Source organism: Equus caballus, chromosome 19, assembly GCF_041296265.1.
Source record: "Equus caballus isolate H_3958 breed thoroughbred chromosome 19, TB-T2T, whole genome shotgun sequence".
Lineage (NCBI taxonomy): Eukaryota > Metazoa > Chordata > Mammalia > Perissodactyla > Equidae > Equus > Equus caballus.
The window spans coordinates 55,319,110-55,341,089 of NC_091702.1; the positions used below are offsets into that span (position 1 = coordinate 55,319,110).

Genomic DNA, 21,980 nt, shown 5'->3' on the forward strand with positions numbered 1-21,980 from the left:
TAGGTTTAATAATTATTTTATTTATAAATTTCCACCAACTCTTACCAGTCATATTATTCTGGATATTACAGATGGATTATATAACAGTATTATGTTCTTCTGTACAAAAATTAGGGGAAAGAAGAGAAAAAATGAATAGACAGCATCAGGATGACGTCTTAAAGTGCAGTGTACACATTTGCAGTGTGATACTCTGTAAGCACACAGGCCGACTAGCTAAAGCTGACTCTTGTCCAATCGCCATCCAGCTGCATGACCTTGGGCAAGTCACTTCCGTTTTCTCACTTTTAAATTACCTATCACCTGACAGAATTCTCTACCTCATGGAGTCAATTGGCTGCATGCAAAAATACCTTGAAAAAGACCATGCACTTGAAGTGTGAAATGTCATTATTGTAAAGGGCTTTATTTATTAATGGCCTTCCTCTTTGTAGAGTTATACTATTCGTATTTCAGTAAATGTCATTTGTTTGCAAAATGATCCTTTTAAAAGGAATCTTAGGCATAAATCTTACTGACAATCTGGTATGATTCTCAAGCCACTGTCTCAACTCGTAGCAACAGGATATGACAAACATACATATAATCACCCTAAGTTCTAATTAATAACTAATAAAATGAAATGGCTTATTACTTCTTCAAAATATAATAATCCAAGAGTAATGAGGTCAAACTGAGAAAAAACCCAGCGCAGCTTGCGTAAGTGATTTAAAATACAAGTGATAAGTGTAGTGACTTACAACCAGTTTTCACCTAAACTAAAGCTTATTTCTGTAGAAAAACATCAAGAGACAATCACTAAAAATCAAATTCCCTATGATTTCCTAGAAATTAAATTTCTGAGATTTTGTTTCTGAAAAATTGCTTCTTTAGCAAAACATTTAGCACAGACTATCTAAACCTCAAATCAGTGTTGCAGCTAGACAGTAAGGTCCTTCCACCAAATTTTTTAGAAAGAGTCATGTTGCTTTTAATTGCAAAATGTGTATCTCCAGGGCCTCAAAATTCAAGGGACAACCTAGGTGATATTTATAACGATAAAAAGGGAAGACCTCGGCATGCAGAGTAGAACTACAAAATCACGACTATCTGGCAAACCGATCTCTATTTGTATATTTATAGGGTCCAGCTCACATGATTACTACAAGTTTTTTGGAACCTTGGAGGACGAGGAAAATCATCTGCGAATATTTCTTCCTGACTTATCAAGCACAGGACCATTAACGCAGCCTCCATGCTATTACTCCTCTGTCAGTTCCTTAGAACTTCTTAGCCTTTGGGGACTCTAAGTCTTGGACGGAACTGTTCAGGGAGTGGTTAGATATATGCAGAGAGGATTATGCTTTATAAATGTTCTCGGTTTATCGAAGTGAAAAGACAAGTATTACACATGCTGAAAACGGGAGCATAAGGTTTGTGAGAGATGCCAACTATTTGGGTACCAATTAGAAAGTATCTTCATCTGACTCAATATCACTCTTGGGTTTGGTAAGTCTTTCCAGTTCTTCTCCATCCTAAAAGGAAACACGAAATCAGTAATTAATTAAAACAAAACTAGAAATGTAGCATTTTTAATGATTACTAACAAATTATAGGTTTTATTTCATTAAACTATAATTTGGTCAAGTGAAATTAAATAAACACAAGTTCTTGAAAGTTAATTTTAGATGTATAATGAGATGGTGAAAACTTGAAATGCTCCTCAGCACTTCAATTTCAAACTTATCATGAGCACAGTAAGCAGCACCCTCTGCTGGTCTTGACAGGAAATGATTAAAGATTGGAGAGAGAGGTATCAACTAGGCCTTGTTGCCTAAATTAATTTTCTTTTACCTAAGAAGTAGGGCAAGCAGTGTTATCAGACCACTAAAAAAGAACACAGGACTTTTGAATTTATACTGTGGCTGAGATCAGGGCATTTGGGACCCAAGGCTCTAATTTTTTCATCTTAAGAACCTGTTGCACCACCATTTCCGAAGTATTACCAAGGGAAGCTCTGTCATGAACTCTAACAAGAAACAGATTAATTTTCCCAAAGAGTGAAATATTCATTGTGTGAAGTATTTCATATTTTGTGTGTTCTTGAAAACTGTAAATCTAAAGCTAATAGAGGTGTCTATTTCATCTTTTATAACATATATCTTACTCCTGACTTCAATCTCCAAAAGACCATTATTAATTTGCTAATAAGATGACTGATGGACCCTCCTAAAACAATTATAAGCAAACTCGCACAAAACTACTTATTCAGACTAACCGCATAAGTATTCTTCTAGAAAATGTTCTTCTCTTACGTTTAGAGATCCTTTTGAAAATCACCTTCTTAGCGAGATAAACAAGGCCTGCACTTCTGGTACACTGTGGTTTATGAATAACTATGGGAAAACTAAGGAGCCAGGCATTCTACTTACATTTAACAAGACTTCCTAATGTTGAAGACCAACTTTTCTGACAAATGAGGCTTATTTTCCCAACTATGGTGGGTTGGAAAGAGTAATGGACTAGAAGTCAGACCTCACGGGTTTAGCACCAGTTCCTCCACTTACTGTCCGTAGACCATTTACCTCTCCAAGTCTGTTCCTTCACTTGTGAAATGTGGGAGACTGGGCCAGACAACCTGAGGCACCCTCCAGCTCAGTAACTCCATAATGTTCTGATACCTTCAATGCATGACATTGTTGAGACTTGGATTTATAGTTTTTCTTGACACCTGACAGCATTATCATGAGCCCTTGCTCACATAAGAAGTCCAATGAATGTTTGTTGGATGACTTTTAAAAGTCACAGAGATCTGATACCTCCTTTGATAAATCAGCACTTGTATAACCATGCTTTGAATTTGGGAAGAACAGGCAAAAAGCAGCATCCTCACAAACTTACCCCACTGGAGCGCTCCCAAAGACTGCTACTTAGATCTCGGATCCTTTCTTGCCTAGGTGCATATTCCAGACCTTGAGGCTTGCTGGCTTTATAAATAAATATGGACAGAAGAACAGATGGGGCTTCTAAGAAAAACTCCAGGGAGGGCCTGAAGTCAAAGACCAGGACGGACACTGTTGTGATGATGACAGTGGTGACCTGGGCCATCAAAACATGGAACATGTTATCCAAGAACTTCAGAATAAAGGCCACTGAGAGGCCCTGGAATGCAGTTACAAAAATAAGGGCTACTGAAAATGCATTGTGCCCATAAAAAAACCCACAGTTCTTAATCTGATCACGGTTACTGCTCTGGAGGCCCAGGGTCAGTCCATTAAAAAGAACACCAAAGAAATAGAGTTTGCTGTTCTGTATGAAGATGCTTTCAGTGAGCTGGTTCCCCTCCTTCAATATCTTTTCATTATAGATATTGGCCATTGAAGAAACAAAACACTGCACTATAATAAGCACATGGCCCAAGCCAAGACGGATGTGACTGAAAACCCTGGCTGTGGTGTTCCACTTAGCTTCAGAAAAAGTCCACTTCTTTGCTGTGCAATTGTCTTTTCTGGGACACTCACTTCTGAAAAGAAGGCAGGAATTGGATGGGCTGAAGAAGGCATCGTGATGGAATCCATGTCCTGCCAGGTTATGCTGTGAAGTTTTAGTCCCGGCGGTCAGGGCCACAATAGACAGAAACAGAATCAGGAGGGAAGCCCACTGTATCCAGGTTACATGCCTCCTGTTCAAAGATGAAAAACAAGACTTTACTACTGTTTTTCTTCCCTCCTCCCATATCAACTGTTTCTCCTGAAAACTCAGGTTCTTGAGTACTTGGTTGAATGAACTGCAGCCAGTTTTTGCTAGTGTTTCCAATTCAAGCTCAAAATCCATTGGTGCTTCTGCTCCTTAAACTTGACATTTTTATTTACTTTTATAGTAACTGTCCCGTAAGGCCATTCAGTCATTTCTCCTCACAGTAAGTTTCCTTTTAACCTGGAGGTTTAACTAAGCCCCCTTTCTACCTCCAGAGCTGATCTTTTTATCTCACTACAAAGTAAGTATTCTCAACCTGGTTCCCATGAACCAGAATGTGATGAGCTTCAGAAATCTGCGAATCCTTGCAGTGGGTGCCACATCTTCTATAGAGGTAATTCCTGGCCTTTCCCCAACCACCAGGGCACCCTTCAAAGCTTTGTCAAATTTCAAATGTATTTATGACCCAAAAAAGATAAGGAGGAAGCTGGTTCCTGGATTAGAGCCTAATCATAAAGCATTTTACAGCAATCCACTGTTTGATAAGGCAAGGAAAAGTTATTTTTAGTGTTTCGGTCTACAAAGTCCTAACAATTCCTTATTTTGTCAAACAACAAACTTGTGAGATATAGAAGACATTATTATTATTCCATTTTGCAGATTCATTCAGTTCAATAGCCATCTCATAAACAGCTAATATGTGCCAGGCAATCTGGGGAGATAAAAAAGACTTGATCTCCATCCTCAAGGAATTTACACTTTAACAGAGAGAGCACCACGAAACTAAATGATGACAATATAATGTGTGACAAGTGATACAGGGAACAACTGACATACACTGAAGAAGAAACACTAGAGTCTGTAAACAATCAGGTATCGCTTCAAAGAAATGATACGAGCTCAAAGATGAAAAATAAACTGGAGTTTGCCATGTGAAAAGGAAGCTGGTGACATACCTAGGCAGAGGGGAGAGTATGCAAACGCAACGAGAATGTACAATGTTGACTAACGAAAGAGCAGCTGCTGACTCAGGCTGGGCTAGACAGAGAGGCCTCTCAGGGGAACAGAATCTTCAAGCCTGCAGATCAATTAGTCAGGCGAAGAAGAGGGACACCACGAAGAGAATAATACAAGCAATGGCAGAAGTGTAATGCAACAGGAGAGAATCAGAACTTACAAGAATTTTGGAGCATTTACTGAGCACCTACTAATGGGTTAGGCAATTCCTGTTCTCATGGAGGAAATAGTGTTCTGAGAGGTTAACTGACTTCCCTAGGTCATGCATTTATGAAAGAGCAAGGAAGGGATCTGAGCCATGGTTTTACACGTCTTCCTTCTGGACCACTGCACCACTTAAGTGTAATTCTGAGTTCCCAGCATGCACATAGAAAGATGTGTCTGATTGCACCAATGCTTCCATGGAGTTTCACACTACGAAACTGCTACATGCACAGACCAGCCTAGATAGTAGACACCTGTGCACACTATCATATGCTTATCGCGTAGATACTTTCAAATAACCAGATCTAGCACAGAGTGATGGGGCTAGCATAGCCATGTGCCATGAGGTCAGGAACCGTGAACTAGTCACGTAAATTTCCGATGGTGCAGCTGGTATACATCAGGTGGTAGGGAGCAAAGTGAATGGAAGCAGAAAAGACAGAGATGAAGAACGGGTGCCCAATTTATAAAGATCATTATATAACCAATTACTGCATATCAACACAAACGAGGCAACGATATAATCTCTAGTTCCTTAGAAGTTTTCAATTCTCACAGCTATAGATTTTCCACTAATACTGACGTTGAGAAAAAAGCATCCAAGGAAACAAAGCCTTAAACAAGCTACATAGTACCTATTGCAAATAATTACTCATTCAAGGTAATGTTCTAGGGAAGGTAAAAATTATTAAGGATTAGGCTGAAAATAGTAGATGTTTGGCCAAAAAAACCCCCAAAAACCAAAAAAAAGCATAACAAATTATCCTGTGAGGTTAGGATCTGAACTCTTACAAATGTTGACGGATTGTACATGGAAGAGTTTGCTCCTCAGTTTGGTGAATGCAACAGTAGAAATTCACTTAACTGATGTCCATGGCCCCAGGAAAACATTCACATTCATGCTCAGAGCTGAACACCTGCAGCTAGAAGGCGGCCCCACCGGCAGGCCTCTGCTCCTAGTGAACTGTCTGCTCACAGAGTCTATGTTTCTAAACGGGTTTTCACAAGGTAATCTCATTATTGGAATCAAATGTTTTAATAATTACATAAATGATAACTTACGAATGAAAGAAAAGGATTGCTATTTTTATGAAAACTAAGTTGAATGCTTAGGAAGACTAGTTAAAGGCAAATCACTCACAAGATAAAAAACTGCCTTTGAATCAGGTATAGGTGAGCTAATTTTAACATTAGAGAATGAATAATAAAAATCTAGGAGAAGCTACTTTAAAAGTATTTTTCAAGGACTTACTCTACTTTAAAGAAAGTGAACCCAGAAATCACGGATGATGTATAATCAATGTAACTTCAAGCAAGAAAGAAGCCAAAGAACTCCAATCAGCAAATTTTATACCTACTCAAGGAAAAGGCCTCAGCTCTTCATCAAAAGAATGCTGCAGAGGTGATGTCGGCATCGTGGTGGAGTGAATTGTTCCCTTTGCCACTTCCCTTTAAGTTACAACCAAGCAGACATCCACTGACCAACAAGGGACTCTGCACAGCACACCAGGACCCCTGAGAGATCCATGCATCTATACATCCGAAGGGGGGCAGACCGGCCCTCCTGGAGGCAGTGGAACTAGGAAGCACTGCTGGGTGGGAATGTAAATTGGTGTAGCCACTATGGAAAACAATATGGAGATTTCTCAGAAAATTAAAAATAGAAATACTGTATGATCCAGCTATTCCACTTCTGGGTTTTATCCAAAGAACACAGAAACACTAATTCAAAAAGATATATACACCCCTATGTTCATTGCAGCATTATTTACAATAGCCAAGACTTGGAAGCAACCTAGGTATCCCTCAACATATGAATGGATAAGGATAAAGAAGATGTGTATGTGTTTGTGAGTGTGTGTACATATATATATGGAATACTACTCAGCCATAACAGCAAACCAGTAAGGCTTTGACGCAGAACGTCTGCCATCAGTTTCCACTTTGAACCAGTGGCTATATCTCAAAGAACATATCTATACATTCACATGGGGTTTCTCTAGGAAAGAGAAGAAGACATATGGATGGTGACATTTTTCTTTTTCCCACTTTCAAATTCTTCTAAGTAATTCTTGCATTAGTCACTGGACTATTTTATTGCCACGAGCAAAAAAATCATCAAATGATTTGCAGAAAGTAGATTACTTAAATAGGGAAAAACAGACAAGCAACATACACTACCAACAACAAAAAGATCAAAGGAGAACAAAATTAAATTCACTTTAAAATGTAATAGATAACTCTTAAAAGATTCTCATAAAAGACAGTATTAGATTTATTATATTATTTTAGTTCTATGAAGAGTAGCTTCGGTGTTGATTTGTGAATCAGTCAAATTAAGACTCGCTCTGGGAGCTAAGTTAGTGCTTGAGGAAATAATAAAAATGGAGTGATTTTACCGTCTTTTTAACATAACTAACTTCCAAAGATTCAAAACAGTGAGATATCAACAACAAAGCAAACATATGTCTTAGAATCAATATTACTGTTCTGAATATTGAGGTAAAATACGTGAAAAAGTTTTGAACTTTAGTTCATAACAATGTTAATTATTATTAAAACTAGCAATAGGGGCCAGCACAGTGGCGTAGTGGTTAGGTTCTCGCACTCTGCTTTGGTGGCCTGGGGTTCACAGGTTGGGACCTACATACCACTCATCAAGCCATGCTGTGGTGACATCCTACATACCAAGTGGAAGAAAACTGGCAACAGATGTTAGCTCAGGGCCAATCTTCCTCAACAAAAGTAAAAAAGCAGAAAACCCTAGCAATAATACAATTAATATTGCAATTAATAGTATTACAAGCAAACATTTAAAGTTTACAGTATAAATAGATTTGGATTTGGTTACACTAAGAATTAACTTTCTTAATCTGAACAGTTTAAATGCTTAAAAATTTTACAGTCATCTTTGCCCAAGGCATTGGCATGCTCAGCTGGACAGGGGCAGCTCATTTTGAGTTGGTCCCTCTGCCCCTAGGCCTGCCCACCCCAGACATCCCTCCTTTCCAGTCAAGGGAGCCACCCAAAAATGCAAAATGCTCAGAGGCTGTGGGATGCGGGCACGTATCGGCTTGGGACAAATCTATTGATGAATGGGGACAATAACTGCACCTGCCTCCCGGAGTCACTGTGGGTTAAGCTGAAAGAGTGGAGAAAGGCCCTCAGCTTGCGCTTGGCCCTGAGGAGTCCTTAGTGTTTTCCTGTCCCTGCCTGGTGAAGAACCTCCCCTGCCCTGTTGCCTACGAGCACTCAGGCCAGCACTGGGCAGGGCCTTGCTGAGTGGCCCCTCACCTCGGCCGCACAGGCATGGCTCATGCTCTGGAGTGAGTTAAAGGAAAAGCAAAGAAACAACTACAGGCACAACCAGAGCTACTGGCCAATTTTAAGTCAGGCAATACATACTTTCTAGCTTCTCTTTGGTAAATTCAGTTTTAAATTGATGTAATTTTGTCATAATACTTATGTATTATATAACTTAAGCATAATACCATGTGTGCTCATAAACCGCCATTTCACAGGAAAAAAATTTACTTAAGAAAATATGTTTCTGAGACTCTTTTTTGAAACTCCCTTATTAAATAGCCTTTTATTGTGTGTGAGAGCCAATTTTTTCCTTCATGGAAGTGCATCTCTAATTTTATCACAAAAATCAACATAAAGATATTATTGCTTACATGTATTTTCTCAGAAGCCAACTTTTTATCCTACAAAGTGACTTTCATGCTGATTTTAAAGACTTCACAATGTTTTGGAACAGCATTCTTTAAGTTGCTAGTTGAATTATTTTCACAATTCATAAATAAAATGAAGAATATGATACAAAAGCAAATTCCAGTGCACTCTAACATTTCAACTGGACGAGATGTAATGTTCATTTTTTCCCATCTCTCACATCAGCCATTAAATTAAAGTTTTCTCGTGGTAGAGAAAATCTTTCAAGAATTCTATATAATTTATGTACTGAATGCATCATGTATGCAACAAATATTTACTGAGTGCCTATGTACCAAACCATTCATCCTTTTGTACACACAAATCATCGAAGAACACGCTATGACATAGCACATTGAGAAATAAGAAATTAAAAAGAGAAAGTGAATGTAAAATTAAAAAAAAAAACCAATCACAACAAATAAAACAAGAAGTTAATTTTATTTTTATCATCATCATCATTACGAAAAGTTAAACTGGAGTTAAGCACCCAGATCCCATATCAGCTCAGGACACCATGGCCTCTGCTTTGCAGCACAGCCTGTCTACTTCAAAATGTTTATTTTACTCAAAGGTCGTCCTGGAGATAGGAAAGACTGGTGATAGCTTTGGAAAAGTTTAAAAGTCTATCATTCTGATTAATTGTAATATTGACTAGATTCCTTATGCAAATCCTCTGCCAGTTAGAGCTTACATCACGTATTTATCTCAAGTAGTTTAATAAAGAATTTGCCACTCTTTACCATCTCCAAACTCCAAACAGCAAACGTATTAATCTTAGGAACTTCTTGGTTCCCTGTTAGTGTACAGAGATTATGCAAAAAAAAAAAAAAAGCCTCATGAATTCTTTATTGAAAACCTGGCACTAAAAATTAGAATAATAATAACCCAGGCAATTATATTTCTTTATTGAGCTGCTAAGAAAAAACATTTCAAATATCAAATTGCAGAGGGTTTAGACAGGCTAGCACTGGAGCTGCCTTCCAGATAGGTAAACAACTCGCCCAATACATAGAGCCAGCTAGGAATCAAATCCTGGCCTTGGGACTCGGAGCGTTCGGTGCTCTGGGCATATCACCTGAAACAAGGCTGTGCCGTTCTCAAGTATGATATACGCTTTCATAACGAGTTACTTACTTCAGCACTATCCTGAATAGAAGAGCTGTTGTTATAATGCTAAAATTTGAGAAGATAACAGCCATGGCCTAGAAAGAAAAAGAAGATAGTGTTACAATCCAAACAAAGACTGACCTCAGAAATCTCCCAGCTTCGTGGTTTATCTGACAAAAAAGGCTTTTTGGTCAAAAACCAGAGGGGTTATTAGGGCAGCTATTTCACTAAAGTATTATTAAATTCCATTTTTATTGCTTGTTGAATTTATGCAGATATGATCAAATTATTGTACAGCCTTTGAAAAATGTGTTGAAATTCAGCAAATGCCTGTGTAAATAATCTGTGTGTGCAGATCTGGAAATATTTACAAACTCTAAAGGATTAGGTCTAGAAATAACGTTTACCATGCTTTTAAAATATACTTTTTCAAGCTCTCACAGTGCTTTACAGCCTTTTAATACTGCTTCTATGGGTAGAGAGAAGACACGTATTGCCAGGCCCATTTACATACTAAGAAAGCTGAGGCGCAGGTTTCTAGGCATCTTTACCATTCCAGGAATGGAATCAATTTTCCTGGTTGAACCATAGTGACTCAATACCAGTGATTCCCTTCTAAACTCATGTTTGACAGCTCTTTATTCACATTGCTCTAAACACTTAGAAGGGTGTCAGCCAGATTTTTATACAGGTTTGTTTTTGTGAATTCAGTCAGATTTCACATGAGAGTAGTACTCTGAACGTGTGTATGTATGTTCTGGCCCAGAAAGTAGGAAATTTTATCAGAGCTCCCCATAACTGGATCTGACAACATTAATAATTTTTAAAAACAAATCCTACTGATTTAGTTCACCCTGCCCTTCTTTTTGCTGTCACTTTAAGCTGATTAAATCCCAAAGATTACCAACAGTCTATTATAACCAGCAAATATGGCTAATCTGCAGCTGAATTAAAGAAATAAGAGTAAATCCAATAAAAACTAGCAAAAATTCCAAGAACACAACATTGCTGTTTTTCTATTCAATTTTTATGGGAACCACTATTTTAAGGTTTTCTCAGCGTCCTTCTCTGTAACTCCCAGTTAGGAAACAAAGAGTAGGGAAGTGGTAGGTCTGTCAGTCACCACAATGACAGGGCAAACGCACCTAACCAGGCGGCCTGGATGGCCTGATGGATTCTGAAAACTCTTTCCATGCAACAGTATAGAGCAAACAAAATACCAGAGCTGTGCCCCAAAACTTCCATGCATCGTTATTTCCAACTAGACCTGGGCACAGCAATACACGGAAAATGCCATGTAATTTATTTGGTAATATATGTGGTTGTACACAATCAGGAAGGAAGAGCAGAGCAATAAGCTGGAAGAACAGGAAATTGCAGTCTTGCTTTGGCACAGAGGATGTAGAAAAGGGATACAAATTTAGAGCTGATTTGTTGGATACCAATAAAATACAACAAATATATACTTATTGAACATGATAATTATGTCATTGGGTACAGGAATTCTCAGATCTGAAAAACAAAGTGGAAGCAAGAATTTAGGCGAGAACACATTTTAGATGGGATGAATATTACTAACAGCACAGATCACAGAGCTGAAAGGAACCTCAGGTAATCACCTGGCCCAGGCCTCTGCCTTCAGGCTGGTATGGTAACATGATTCTATCTTACAGATGGGCAACTGACACTTAGAGCAGTTGGGGCTTGCTAGTTACACAGCTTCTGAATGAGGCAAAAGAATCAAACTCCTGTTTTCTCCCATACTGCTCTAGTGATCCCTTCTTTCCATCCCACGCTCAAACTGATTTGGCTATATTTAAGAGGTTTCAGATACACTAAACCAATAAAATCCTATTTATAATCAAAACGCCTGAATTTATTCTTTAAAGAAACTTAAAACACATTTTGGCAACAATGGCAACAGAAATCTTCATTTTACAGAATATTAGGGAAAAATACACACGTGACCCAAACTGAGTAATAGGTAAAAGCAGAAGGCCAAATTTTAATTCTGATTATTACTGGCTCTCTAAGCTGGCATGGAGGATGCCAAGAGAGATGAGAAATATTGCTCATATTATCAGCTATAGATAACATTTAAAGTTGGGAGGATATAATCTCCATCCTTGAAGAACTTGTTAGTTAAATGATAGGACTAACAAAAAAAAAAAATCATACAAATAGAATACATACAAACTACATTAAAGTGAGTGTAAGAAAGAGTGGTGCACTGAGTAATAATTTTCTGAGTTATTCATGGAACTCTGCTTAGAGGTCCTGGGTGCTGAGATTAATATTAGAGGTTGGTGACCATAGGATGGCTCAGAAAATAGACTGATGAAGGTTACACAAAGAGAGATGGCTCCAGATTCGCTGCCCAGGGAGCAACTCCCGCAGAACAGTCCACACAGTTTAATACAGTGATCTATAGCAGTGAGAGAATCTGGCAAGCAGATTGGTCAGTAGGCAGATGATCTGGTCAAACCTTGGGAAGGCCAGGAAGGGCACTCAGAAACTAACGACGCCAAGGAAAACGATAAAAAAAAGAGAAAGATTAGTTCTGAGATTCATTTCTCTGTGTTTTTCCAATGCTATTTTCTTTGTCATATTTACTTACAGGCTGAAGATAGGAAAGAACATAGAAGACAATCAAATTATCCAGGAAATAAAGAAAGGCAGGAACGGACCACTTCATGAAATTGGAGAACTCCTTCCAGGAAGCACATCTCAAGCTTCTACTTTGATGATCTTCTAAGGAAAGAAATACACCAGTAAACAAATGATCTTCATGAGAATCACCATACTTTTAGAGAAAGTAAATTGTGTCTGACTTCTGATACAATTCTTTAAAAGACGCTTTATGAACTTGCTTCCATAAGTGATTATTAGCCTTAAGAAATCAAAGACAATACAGGATTTCATTACTGTCTTTCTTCAATCGACCACTGTGCCTCATCACTGACAATCAGCAACACCTTAGGAATAGAGATTTTCCTAATTCCTGTTAACTTGAGATAGAAGTGTCACTTAAGGCAACTCAGGATACTTACCGTTTTTCTTACTACTTGGAGAGCCTAATGCCAAGGGAGAGATCAACAAGCTAAAATACGTAGAAAAAAATCAAGCGTTCATGCTGGGATGTTTTTCCTCCCGGGGAGGGATCAGGAAAGGGAGATACTAGGTGAAAATTTATATACATGTCAGAGTAGAGAAAATTAACTTTTACTAATCCTAATATGAGTTAATACTCCATCTCTAGACTTCCAAAAACTTGGGAGGTACCATAACAGACAGAATACAAAATAAAAAAGAAAAGACAGAAAATGATTTAAGCCCTATAAATAACGCATGAATTTCATGAGATTAAGAAATGTATTCCACTAACTAGAAACGGCACAGATTGAAACACTTGAGTATGAAAAGACATCTTCTTGGGCAAACCTTTAATACTCTAAATTCTGTTTACCTCATGTGGGGAGGCAGGTCAAAGGAGCAGAGAGCTAAGGCTCAATAAATGGGAAACTAAGGTGGAGAATTAATAAATACGAAGAGCCACAAAGGCTAGATACTTCAGATGTGAGGGAGGATTAGTATCCCTATTTGACAATTAATGAAACTGGAGCTTAGAAACGTTAAAATGATCTGCCCCAGAATTCAGTCTCTCTGTATTACTGTCTCGATTGCATTATGCTGCCTCCCCTGAAGGAAATGGGGACTGTTCTGCAATATGCTACATATCAAGTCAGACAGTGGTAATTAAGAAAATCCTGAATGTGAATAAAAACTCACTGCGCGACCCATTGCAAAAACAAGTCATGAGACAGAGCAACAGACAGGAGGCTAAGAGACATGGGCTGGAGTCCCGGCTCTGCCCCCTCCCATCAGCCTGCAGAGCACTTTCTCTTTGAGCCTGCTTCTCCAACTGTAGAATATGGCTAATCACACTTCTGTTTGCATCTTAGCGTCCTCACGTATAAAATTAATAGGCTAGACTAAGTGATATAAAACGTTCATTCCAGTTCTAACAGTTTTTGATTCTGTGACTTTTATCAAGTATATAGTACCATTTCAAGACTCACCGTTCTTGATAACCCAGAATGACACAATTGCACAGAAAACTAGCTTTACCAGCTCCGAACACACATTGACAGTAGTTGGAAGATAATCGTATTTGTTCTCTGAAATGTAAGAGAAACGTTTCTTTACTATAAGTTTTGTTCCATTTAATGCTTATACATAGCTAGCCCTGATGGTCTAGTGGTTAACATAAATTGTTCTCATCACCGCAGCCCAGGTTCATTTCCTGGTCAGGGAACCACATCACTCATCTGTTGGTTGTCACATTGTGGTAGCTGCATGTTGCTGTGATGCTGAAAGCTATGCCACCAGTACTTCAAATACCGGCAGGGTCACCCATGGTGGGCAGGTTTCAGTGGAGCTTTCAGACTCAGACCAGGAAGAAGGACCTGGCTACCCACTTCCGGAAAAACTGGCCATGAAAACCCTATGAATAGCAGCAGAGCACTGTCTGATATGGCACCGCAAGTTGAGAGGATGGTGCAGAAAGATTGGGCAGGGTTCCGCTCTGATTTGCACAGGGTCGCCAGAGTAGAATTGACTCAATGGCAATAACAACGATCAACACTTACATACAGTTAATAATTTACAGCTGTTTTTAAACTTAAAAGCTGGATTTTAATACTGGTTTTATTAAACTTCATCGTGTTGGCTTTGCTATTTTGCACTTTTGAATCAATTCACCTAATGTATTAGCTTTCCCTACCCCATTCAGCATTTTATTCTCCTTGAATTTGATAAACATGCCTCTCATGTTTTCATCCAAGCTGCTGGTACATATGTTGAGGTGCCTAGGGTTATGGGCAAAGAAAGCTTTGTGGCATGGCATAAGAGACGCCTTCTACATTGATCATTAATTACCACTCAGAGCCTGACTCATTAAAAAGCTATGAATTTACCTGGCTGAACTATTACCTAGCTCATGGTTCCTCTTGTGTGACTTGTTTGCCTTGTTAAAATGAAGGTACTCCCTGCCTGCGATGTTTCCTTAACTCAGAGCTTTCCTGTCTGCTTCACACCATCGCATGCATAGAAACAATATTTGTTTGGCACTCCGGGATAAATGGTACATCAGGGTAAAAGAAGGCCACTTGAGGCAAGAGGTAAGTGGCCCAGGGCCCTGGCTACCTCTAGGGCCAAGAGAAAATACGCTGACACATCCAAACGCATTGACAAGTTGGCAAGCTACATCCTAACTCACAAGTCAATCTAATTAGGCAGTGAGGTTTGCTGAGCACACCTTGGTCTTAGCTGTTACCTGTTTCCTAAATGCTTACAAACAACTTACTCCATATTTTTGCCAAGGACAAACATAAACTTGATTAGGTTCTATTCTGAGGAGTGCCTTTTTCCCTCCTTTTGAAAATATTTGCTTGTTTCCCTTGGTCATCATATTAAAAACCAAAACTGGCCAAGTACAGACGAAAAATGCCAACTCAACATTCTTTCTACCCAGAACACCCTTCCTCTTTTCTGTGGTTTCCCCTGACCTTCTCAACTGAAGCACAATCAATTGTTTATTCATCTCTGATCCTGTAACACTACCTATAAACCTCTGTAACAGTACTTGTCACAGTGTATTACAGTTCTTTTTCACACGTATGTCTTACCTTAGAATGTAAGCTCCTTACGAGAAAGGGATCATGTCAGTCATCTTCACAGACCCAGCAGGTAAGTGTTCTGCATGCAGTAGGCACTTAATAAACGTCTACCTGAATTCAATTATTTGCCTGTTAAACTTTCTCCATCATTCGAAGCCCAGCTAAAATGTCTCCTTCTTCGTTTTCTGAGCTTAAAGCTAGACTGAAATCACACTCTGTTAACTTCCAATAATATTTTGCATTGATCTCTACCATGATACACACATGAGTGAACAAGCACACACAAGAACTGGGGTAGGGGCCTTCAGATTACAACTCTCAACCTCTTGTCACTGCTCTTTAACTCATTCTTGCTTTTATTGTTTTTCCTCATATTTCCGTCATGGGTGATCCCAAACTGTGTCTCAGCATCATGTGGGACCTCCTTCCACTCACCTTCTACCCAGACACACACCCCTTATCTACATCACATCCATCCTTACTGGGTCCCCTTTAGTCCCAAAGAAAGGGGCCACGGCCCCAGTATTCACCCATTCTCCCCTTTAAAGCCCACCCTTCTCTTCAGGGACTTTGTTCCAGTAAGTATTTTCTCTAGCTTCAGCAGATCACCATTATCTTTCACTATATAAACTGGCTTCCTCTCCTTGGCCTATAAATACGCTTAAAACTTTCCCATCTGAAAAATAAAATATAAGATCCTACCCCTCCAACTACCACACCTTCTCCTTCTCTCCTTAAAACAGTGTCAACATTCATTATCTCCATTTTACCCACTTTCCCTTCAAGTCTTGTCCCCAAGCAATCTGGTTTCTGCAATCAACACTGTACTCAACCTACCTACTCTGACATTAACAAATATCTCCTAATTACTAATTCCAAAAGGCATGTATTAATCCTTATCTTATAACGCTGCAATTCCCTCTCAGTCTTCAAACTCATTCTTTCTCTTCTACAAGTGACATACATTTAGTTCCCTCATCTAACAACCCTTCTTGGAGTCCTTCTGAGCGTCAGCATGACTATGAAATCTTGGCATTCCTCAGAGTCCTGATCTTGGCTTGTTTTCTCATTCTGTGTGCTTACCCTGATTAGCCCTCTGCTCCTAGGGTTTCAAATGTCAATTTAATATTAACGTCTCCAAATCTGTACTCTGGAACATTTAATGCTCACTAAACACACCCTTATGAATAACTACCTCCTATTCATTCATTTAATTGGCATTTCCCTCACATATGTGATGTGCTAGACACTGCAGGACATTGCACTGAACAAGGGGACAGCTCCTGGCCTCATGGAAGGTATGTAGCTAAAACTGCAATCTCTCTGAACTCTATCTAACCTGCTCTTCCTCCTAAGTCTCCATCTCAGCTGAGAACATCATCAATCCACTTCTTACTCCAAACCAGAAACCTCTGAACTATCCAATATTTCATCTCCTTTTTAATCTCTACATTCAATATAGTCTCCAAGTCCTATCTTTTCTATGTTTATTTCTTGAATCTACCCTTCTTCTCTATTTCTACTTCCAGAGCCTTGGTTAGTCTTCATCATCTGTGGCTTGAATTTGCAATAAGCCCCTAACTAGCTACCCTGCTTCCAGTCTCTTCCCCTTTAGTCCATCCTCCATCCAGCTATCATAAAAGTCTTTCTCATTTTACCCTCCTGTTCATAATCCTTCAAGTATTCCTTATCCCCCAGACTCTAGGCCCAGAGAATAAAGTCCCAGCTCCTCAGATGGCATATGAAGTCCTTAACTATCAGTATTACCTCCCTCTCCTCCAAGCCCTTCAGCTTTGTGCCAATTCTGAACTATATGGTCTCACAATCCATCCTGCTTTTTTATGCATCTCTTCATTTTTATAGGTTGTTGCCTCTGTTTTGAAAAGCCTGCCCATCTTGTCTTCTTGTGCATCAACCGTCACCTCATCAGGGAAGTGTTCCCTGATCCCTTCCCACTCCACATCATCCTCTGCCAGACAGAATATATCACATTCTACTCTCAACAATCTCTGCACCTTTGGTGTAGAACTGCATTTATTATACTGTTATTTTCGTGATGTACTTACATGTATGTTTCTCCTAATAACCTGTGAGTTCTTGAGAACAAAGTCTATGTCTTTTGCACTTTGAATCCTGTTACAAACACTTAGTCTAGTGCCTGGCAGAAAAACGTTAACTGAAGTAGAGACTTATATACACATCTGAGCCCCAAGCAGACCATTAAGGGTCATGCCGTGAAGATCTTATGTGACCTCAATAACTAGTGAGAAGTTCTCAGTACAGTTTTGTTGAATTAAATCGTTTAAATACAAATTCTTACATTAAAGAAAAACAAGATTTCTTGAGCACATATTTATAGCTAATAATCTGTACTGTCACATTGATACAGCAATTAAGATATGACCTCATAAATGCCAGGTGACCAAATATATCCTCCTGTCTCCTTCAAAATAAGTTATAATTATACATATTGCTATGGGCCCAGAAACACTGTTGTGTTGTGCTGTTGACTGAAGCAATAGTCAGATGTTATGATCTGTTCTATAAAGGGTTTGATTCTGTACTTGACTGACCCAAATTTCACTCAGCACGAAAATTTTTTCTTGCTAAGGATCAAAGGTTGAAGAATCAAATTTAAACATTCTTTATCATTCCCATGAAGCCAGTGCTTAAAGGGTATTATCACCATTTTATACACAAGGAAACCAAAAACAGGAGAGAGAATGTGTGATTAGATGGAAATGCTGCATACATATTCCAAGTCTTAACTTACCTTCATTGGCTGAATATTTTACCAGCAGGATGCGACTTGAGCTTAAAGCAATGAATACGGCCCCTAGCAGGAATGTATACATCGTTGACAGGGAGCTTAATAGGGGATGACCACAGCACTTACTTTCCATTCCACTGCTTTTTAATTGCCTTAAAGAGAAGAACAGTTCATGAGCAAACCTGCTGGCAGATTAAGCATAATGCAAATACCATTGATTTCTGAAGAAGACAAAAAGGAATTTTTAGAAGTCTGGCTATGGCTATATCAGAACCAAGAAAGTTGAGAAGTAAAGAGAAGCTATGGGGAAAGGAAACGAAAGGAGTCAAAATTTGATAGGAAGGGAAATTCCAATGGCAGAAAAGGAAAGGCCAGATTAGAACTGCTGCCAAAGGCAGCAAGTGAGCCACTGACACTTTGGGACAGCAGAATTCTGCAAAAAAGCAATTCTTTAACTTTCACTCTTATTAGCAACTTAACTCTAGAAGAAGAGAATTTCAGATTTGTATTGTTCTCCTCAGTGGCAGCTCTTCCCTAAGAAGAGGAAAAACAGCTTACTGGGAAAGATTTCCTTACAATAATGACCTAAATGGAAATATCTGCAACAATGCTGTTAATTTATACTGAACTAGTGTTAGAAGTAGACGAGAATTTAGAAATCAATGACCCTAAGGCCCTCTTTTGATGTGTTGAAGACACTACACAGTGCTCACGATTATTTTGCCGGTAAGATGCGACTTGAGCTTAAAGCAATGAATATGGCCCCTAGCAGAAATGCATATTATTCATAGTCTAGGCCGGGTAAGTAACTTGCCCAAAGCTTCTCAGTGCAGGAATAGCGCACAGGAGTGCCTGGAAGATCGGTGAGAGATGGGCTTGAAAGGCCAACACCGACTGCCGAACCGGGCAAGCGCACAGAGGCCAAAGCCACACCTCCCCTACAAGGCAGCGTTCCCTCCACCTGCAGGGAAAGCCTTCTTGTCACACATGCGCAGTGGGGCTCTCTGGCACGCCCTCGCCTCACACGCACGCGCACTCCTTTGCCAGCGGGCACGGTTACCTCACTCCCTCCGTAGAGCTTCTAAAGGAAGAGCGTACATCCTAGAGCTGAGACAGTAGCCGTCTAGCTCCGCAGCAGCAGCAGTAGTAGCTTTTAGGGTCCATAGGCGGGAAGGCTATGGGAAGGAGAGAAAAGCGAAAAAGCCTCCGTCCCGGAGCCTTCTATTCCAGAACAAAAAGCACACTAAGAACCCGACTGGGAGAGAGAGCGGGCGTGGTGCCCATTGCGCAGCCGCACTCAGTGTTACACTTCCGGAGGGAGGGGCGAAGCGGCCTGATCCCGCCCCTTCGCGGCCTTTCTCGCGTCACGTGTTGGGAGAGTCCTGTGTCACGTGAGGCCCAGGTGGCGGCCGAGCTACGGCAAGAGAGTGAGAGAAGGAAGGGGAAGCCGGAAGGGGCGCGAGTGCGGCAAGAGGGAGAAGACAGCTCCGGAGAGGGCGAGAGCTGCGCGTGCGCCCGCTTCTCCGCCAGCCCTCCCCTCGGCCTCGCCGCCTCCCTCGCGGCCAGGTGACAGCTGGGCCCGGGCCGCCGCGCGCTGCCGGGGGCGCGAGGAGCGCGCTCTGCCCTCGCGCGCGGCGCCGGCCGCCCCTCCCCCTCGTCCCATCCGTCCCGTCGCGTCCCGTCCCCTCGAGTCAACCGGCCGGGTGCCGATAAGAGTCGGCGGGAGCGGGGACATTTTCTGCCTCCCGGGCCCTGTCCCGGCTGCCCTTCCCACCCGGTCGCGGGGCCGGCCGCTCCTCCGGCCCCAGGATGCAGAATGTGATTAACACGGTGAAGGGAAAGGCACTGGAAGTGGCTGAGTACCTGACCCCGGTCCTCAAGGTAAGCCGGGCCGGGTTTGCCAGGGGCCGTCAGGCGCACCCTCCACTCGGCAGGGATGAACCGGCGCCGGGGAGGCTCGGTGTTCTCGGGCGGGGAGAGGTGGAGGAAGCGGGTGAGAGTGGGACGCAGGAAAGGTGCAGCCCCCACCTGAGGGCTCACCTGGCGGTTCTCAGGGCTTTCTGGCCCTTAGGGTAGACTTGAAGCGTCTTATGCGAACTCCTGTCTCCATCCGTCGGAACTCGGCGCATCTGGGTGCGTCGAGTTGAAAGGTGGTCCTCAGCTAAGTGGATTTGAGAAGGTGACATCCTAATATCGGAAGTCTTTTGAACTTTTTAAACAAGGATTTTATCTTTAAAAAAAATGAAATCAGTGTTTGGTACTAGAATGACATGTCACTTTTTTTCTTTCAGATTTCATAGTAAGTCCTTTATAATTAGGAGTTTGAAATTGTAACTTGTGATTGAGGTCCCAGCTTGTTAGATTTCAGAGGAACAAGGTGAAACTTGCGTCATCATCTCTATCAGTACCATTGAACCCAGCTAACAGGCAAAAACTCCCTTTCCCAAGTCCTTAAAATAGCCCAAACTAGTTGTTAAGCTTGGACTTCAGTGATAATAAGGAGCAGCTTGACCCTCCTAGATATAAATGGGTTTTTTACATTGTCAGTAATACAGCATTTTTAAAGTAAAAATCGTGACACATTAGCTGTTACAGCAGTGACTTTTTTCAAAGATGAGTTTCCAGAAGTGCATTCAAGTTTAATTTTATAGCTCGTTGAGAGTAAATTGTTTGTTGTCACTCTGTTTTTCCTTTCTGAAAAGCAAGCAGGGATAGTGAATACCGAGTTCTTGTTAGTGTTTTTTTAAGAGAAGAAATTAAAATTTTTTTTAAAGCTTTCAATTAAAGCTACAAATCTTAGTGTGGGGATGAAATATTCTTGGGAATGGTTGGTCCTCTGTATTCAAGAAGTTATTCTGGTGTGCCAAGAAGAATAGTGGACAGGTTTACTTTGCTCTCTTTCCATGACAAAGGGAAATATTAGTCCTCTGCTTTTTTAATGTTTATTTTTAAGACTGATCTTAAAATGATACTTTGTTGGGCCAAGTTAGGGAAAAAAGTCAGGCAGGTTTGTAAATGAGAATTCCAACTCTTGCTGTGCTTAAATTTGTTTATGGCGAAACCCATCTTAAGATTATTCAGTCGCTTTGAAATTGAAAATAATTTTGACATTTGATTCAAAGGATTCTTTTGCATATTATCTCATTTTTTCAGAAACATGTCTACCTAAAAATACAGGATTTAAATAATACATGATTGTTACAAGTTTTTTAGTTTTAGGGAGAGAGGAGCAAGAGAAAAAGAATTCCCAAATTAAATATAAAACTGCTATTTTATTGGCCAGTTATATTTTATTGAACTTACAGGATTATGTTTTGAGGGATCATTTTACTTGTTCACCAACTGAAAAGAAAGTGTTAGCTTCTCCATATGCATTTGTCACTGTGTATTTTTAGTAATAAGGAAAGCAGAATTAATGACCCTTCCTGCGCCTCTCTGTGCACACTGTTGGTTTACAGAGAGAATCCTTGTGGTTTCCTACGAGACATGAGAAGGCAAGGAGAAAAAACTTAAGTCCCTGGGAGAGAAATAGTGACTTCTCCCAACAAGTGAAAGTTAAGAAAAATCATGGTTTGGGAGATTTATGTACAGTAAAGCTGAAGTCCTTATGATGGATGGCCTTCAAGCCTCTACTTGATTGGCTCAGGGCTCTATCTCATCTACTCTGTCCCTTGCTCTCTTTTGCTTAAGCCAGTCTGACCTCTTTGTTATCCCATGAAGTGCTTTCTTGCCTCGGGTTTTTGCCTTTGCCCTTCTCTCTGCCTGAAATGCTCTCCCCCCAGACAGCCTTGTGGCTGGTTCCTCTCCTTGAG

General features: G+C 40.3%; 2 protein-coding genes across 9 annotated transcripts in view; one reads left to right on the forward strand and one right to left on the reverse strand.

Annotated features, from left to right (window-relative positions):
* Window positions 1–19,481, reverse strand: SLC35A5 (solute carrier family 35 member A5). Of its 6 annotated transcripts, none has more exons than XM_070243839.1 (8): window positions 19,229–19,368; window positions 18,172–18,320; window positions 15,408–15,509; window positions 13,800–13,898; window positions 12,338–12,468; window positions 9,748–9,815; window positions 2,881–3,661; window positions 1–1,514 (listed from the first exon to the last, which is right to left on the reverse strand). In XM_070243839.1, exons 5-8 carry the CDS (start codon window positions 12,413–12,415, stop codon window positions 1,446–1,448), a joined length of 996 nt encoding a protein of 331 aa, XP_070099940.1. In that variant the 5' UTR covers window positions 12,416–12,468; window positions 13,800–13,898; window positions 15,408–15,509; window positions 18,172–18,320; window positions 19,229–19,368; the 3' UTR covers window positions 1–1,445. The 6 variants fall into 6 exon arrangements, with proteins under 6 accessions (XP_070099940.1, XP_070099939.1, XP_005602050.2 ...); XM_070243838.1 differs by having other exon boundaries at window positions 12,338–12,471; XM_005601993.4 differs by lacking the exon at window positions 15,408–15,509 and having other exon boundaries at window positions 12,338–12,471; window positions 19,229–19,481.
* Window positions 19,241–21,980, forward strand: part of ATG3 (autophagy related 3) — a 27,109-nt gene continuing 24,369 nt past the window's right edge. For 2 of the 3 annotated variants that reach the window (XM_005601995.4, XM_070243840.1), the window contains exon 1: window positions 19,798–20,049. In XM_005601995.4, coding sequence (XP_005602052.1) covers window positions 19,978–20,049 — 72 coding nt within the window. In that variant the 5' untranslated portion in view covers window positions 19,798–19,977. Of the gene's footprint in view, window positions 20,050–21,980 lie in introns of all 3 variants that reach the window. The other variant, XM_001502989.6, reaches the window with a different exon arrangement.

Coding starts and splice junctions, on each gene's coding strand:
- SLC35A5 (XM_005601993.4), bottom strand. CDS start 18,301: ATGGAAAGTAAGTGCTGTGGTCATCCCCTATTAAGCTCCCTGTCAACG. Junction 13,899..18,171: donor AAAATATTCAGCCAATGAAG/GTAAGTTAAGAC, acceptor CTTACATTTCAG/AGAACAAATACGATTATCTT. Junction 12,472..13,799: donor ATTCTGGGTTATCAAGAACG/GTGAGTCTTGAA, acceptor TTCTTTCCTTAG/AAGATCATCAAAGTAGAAGC.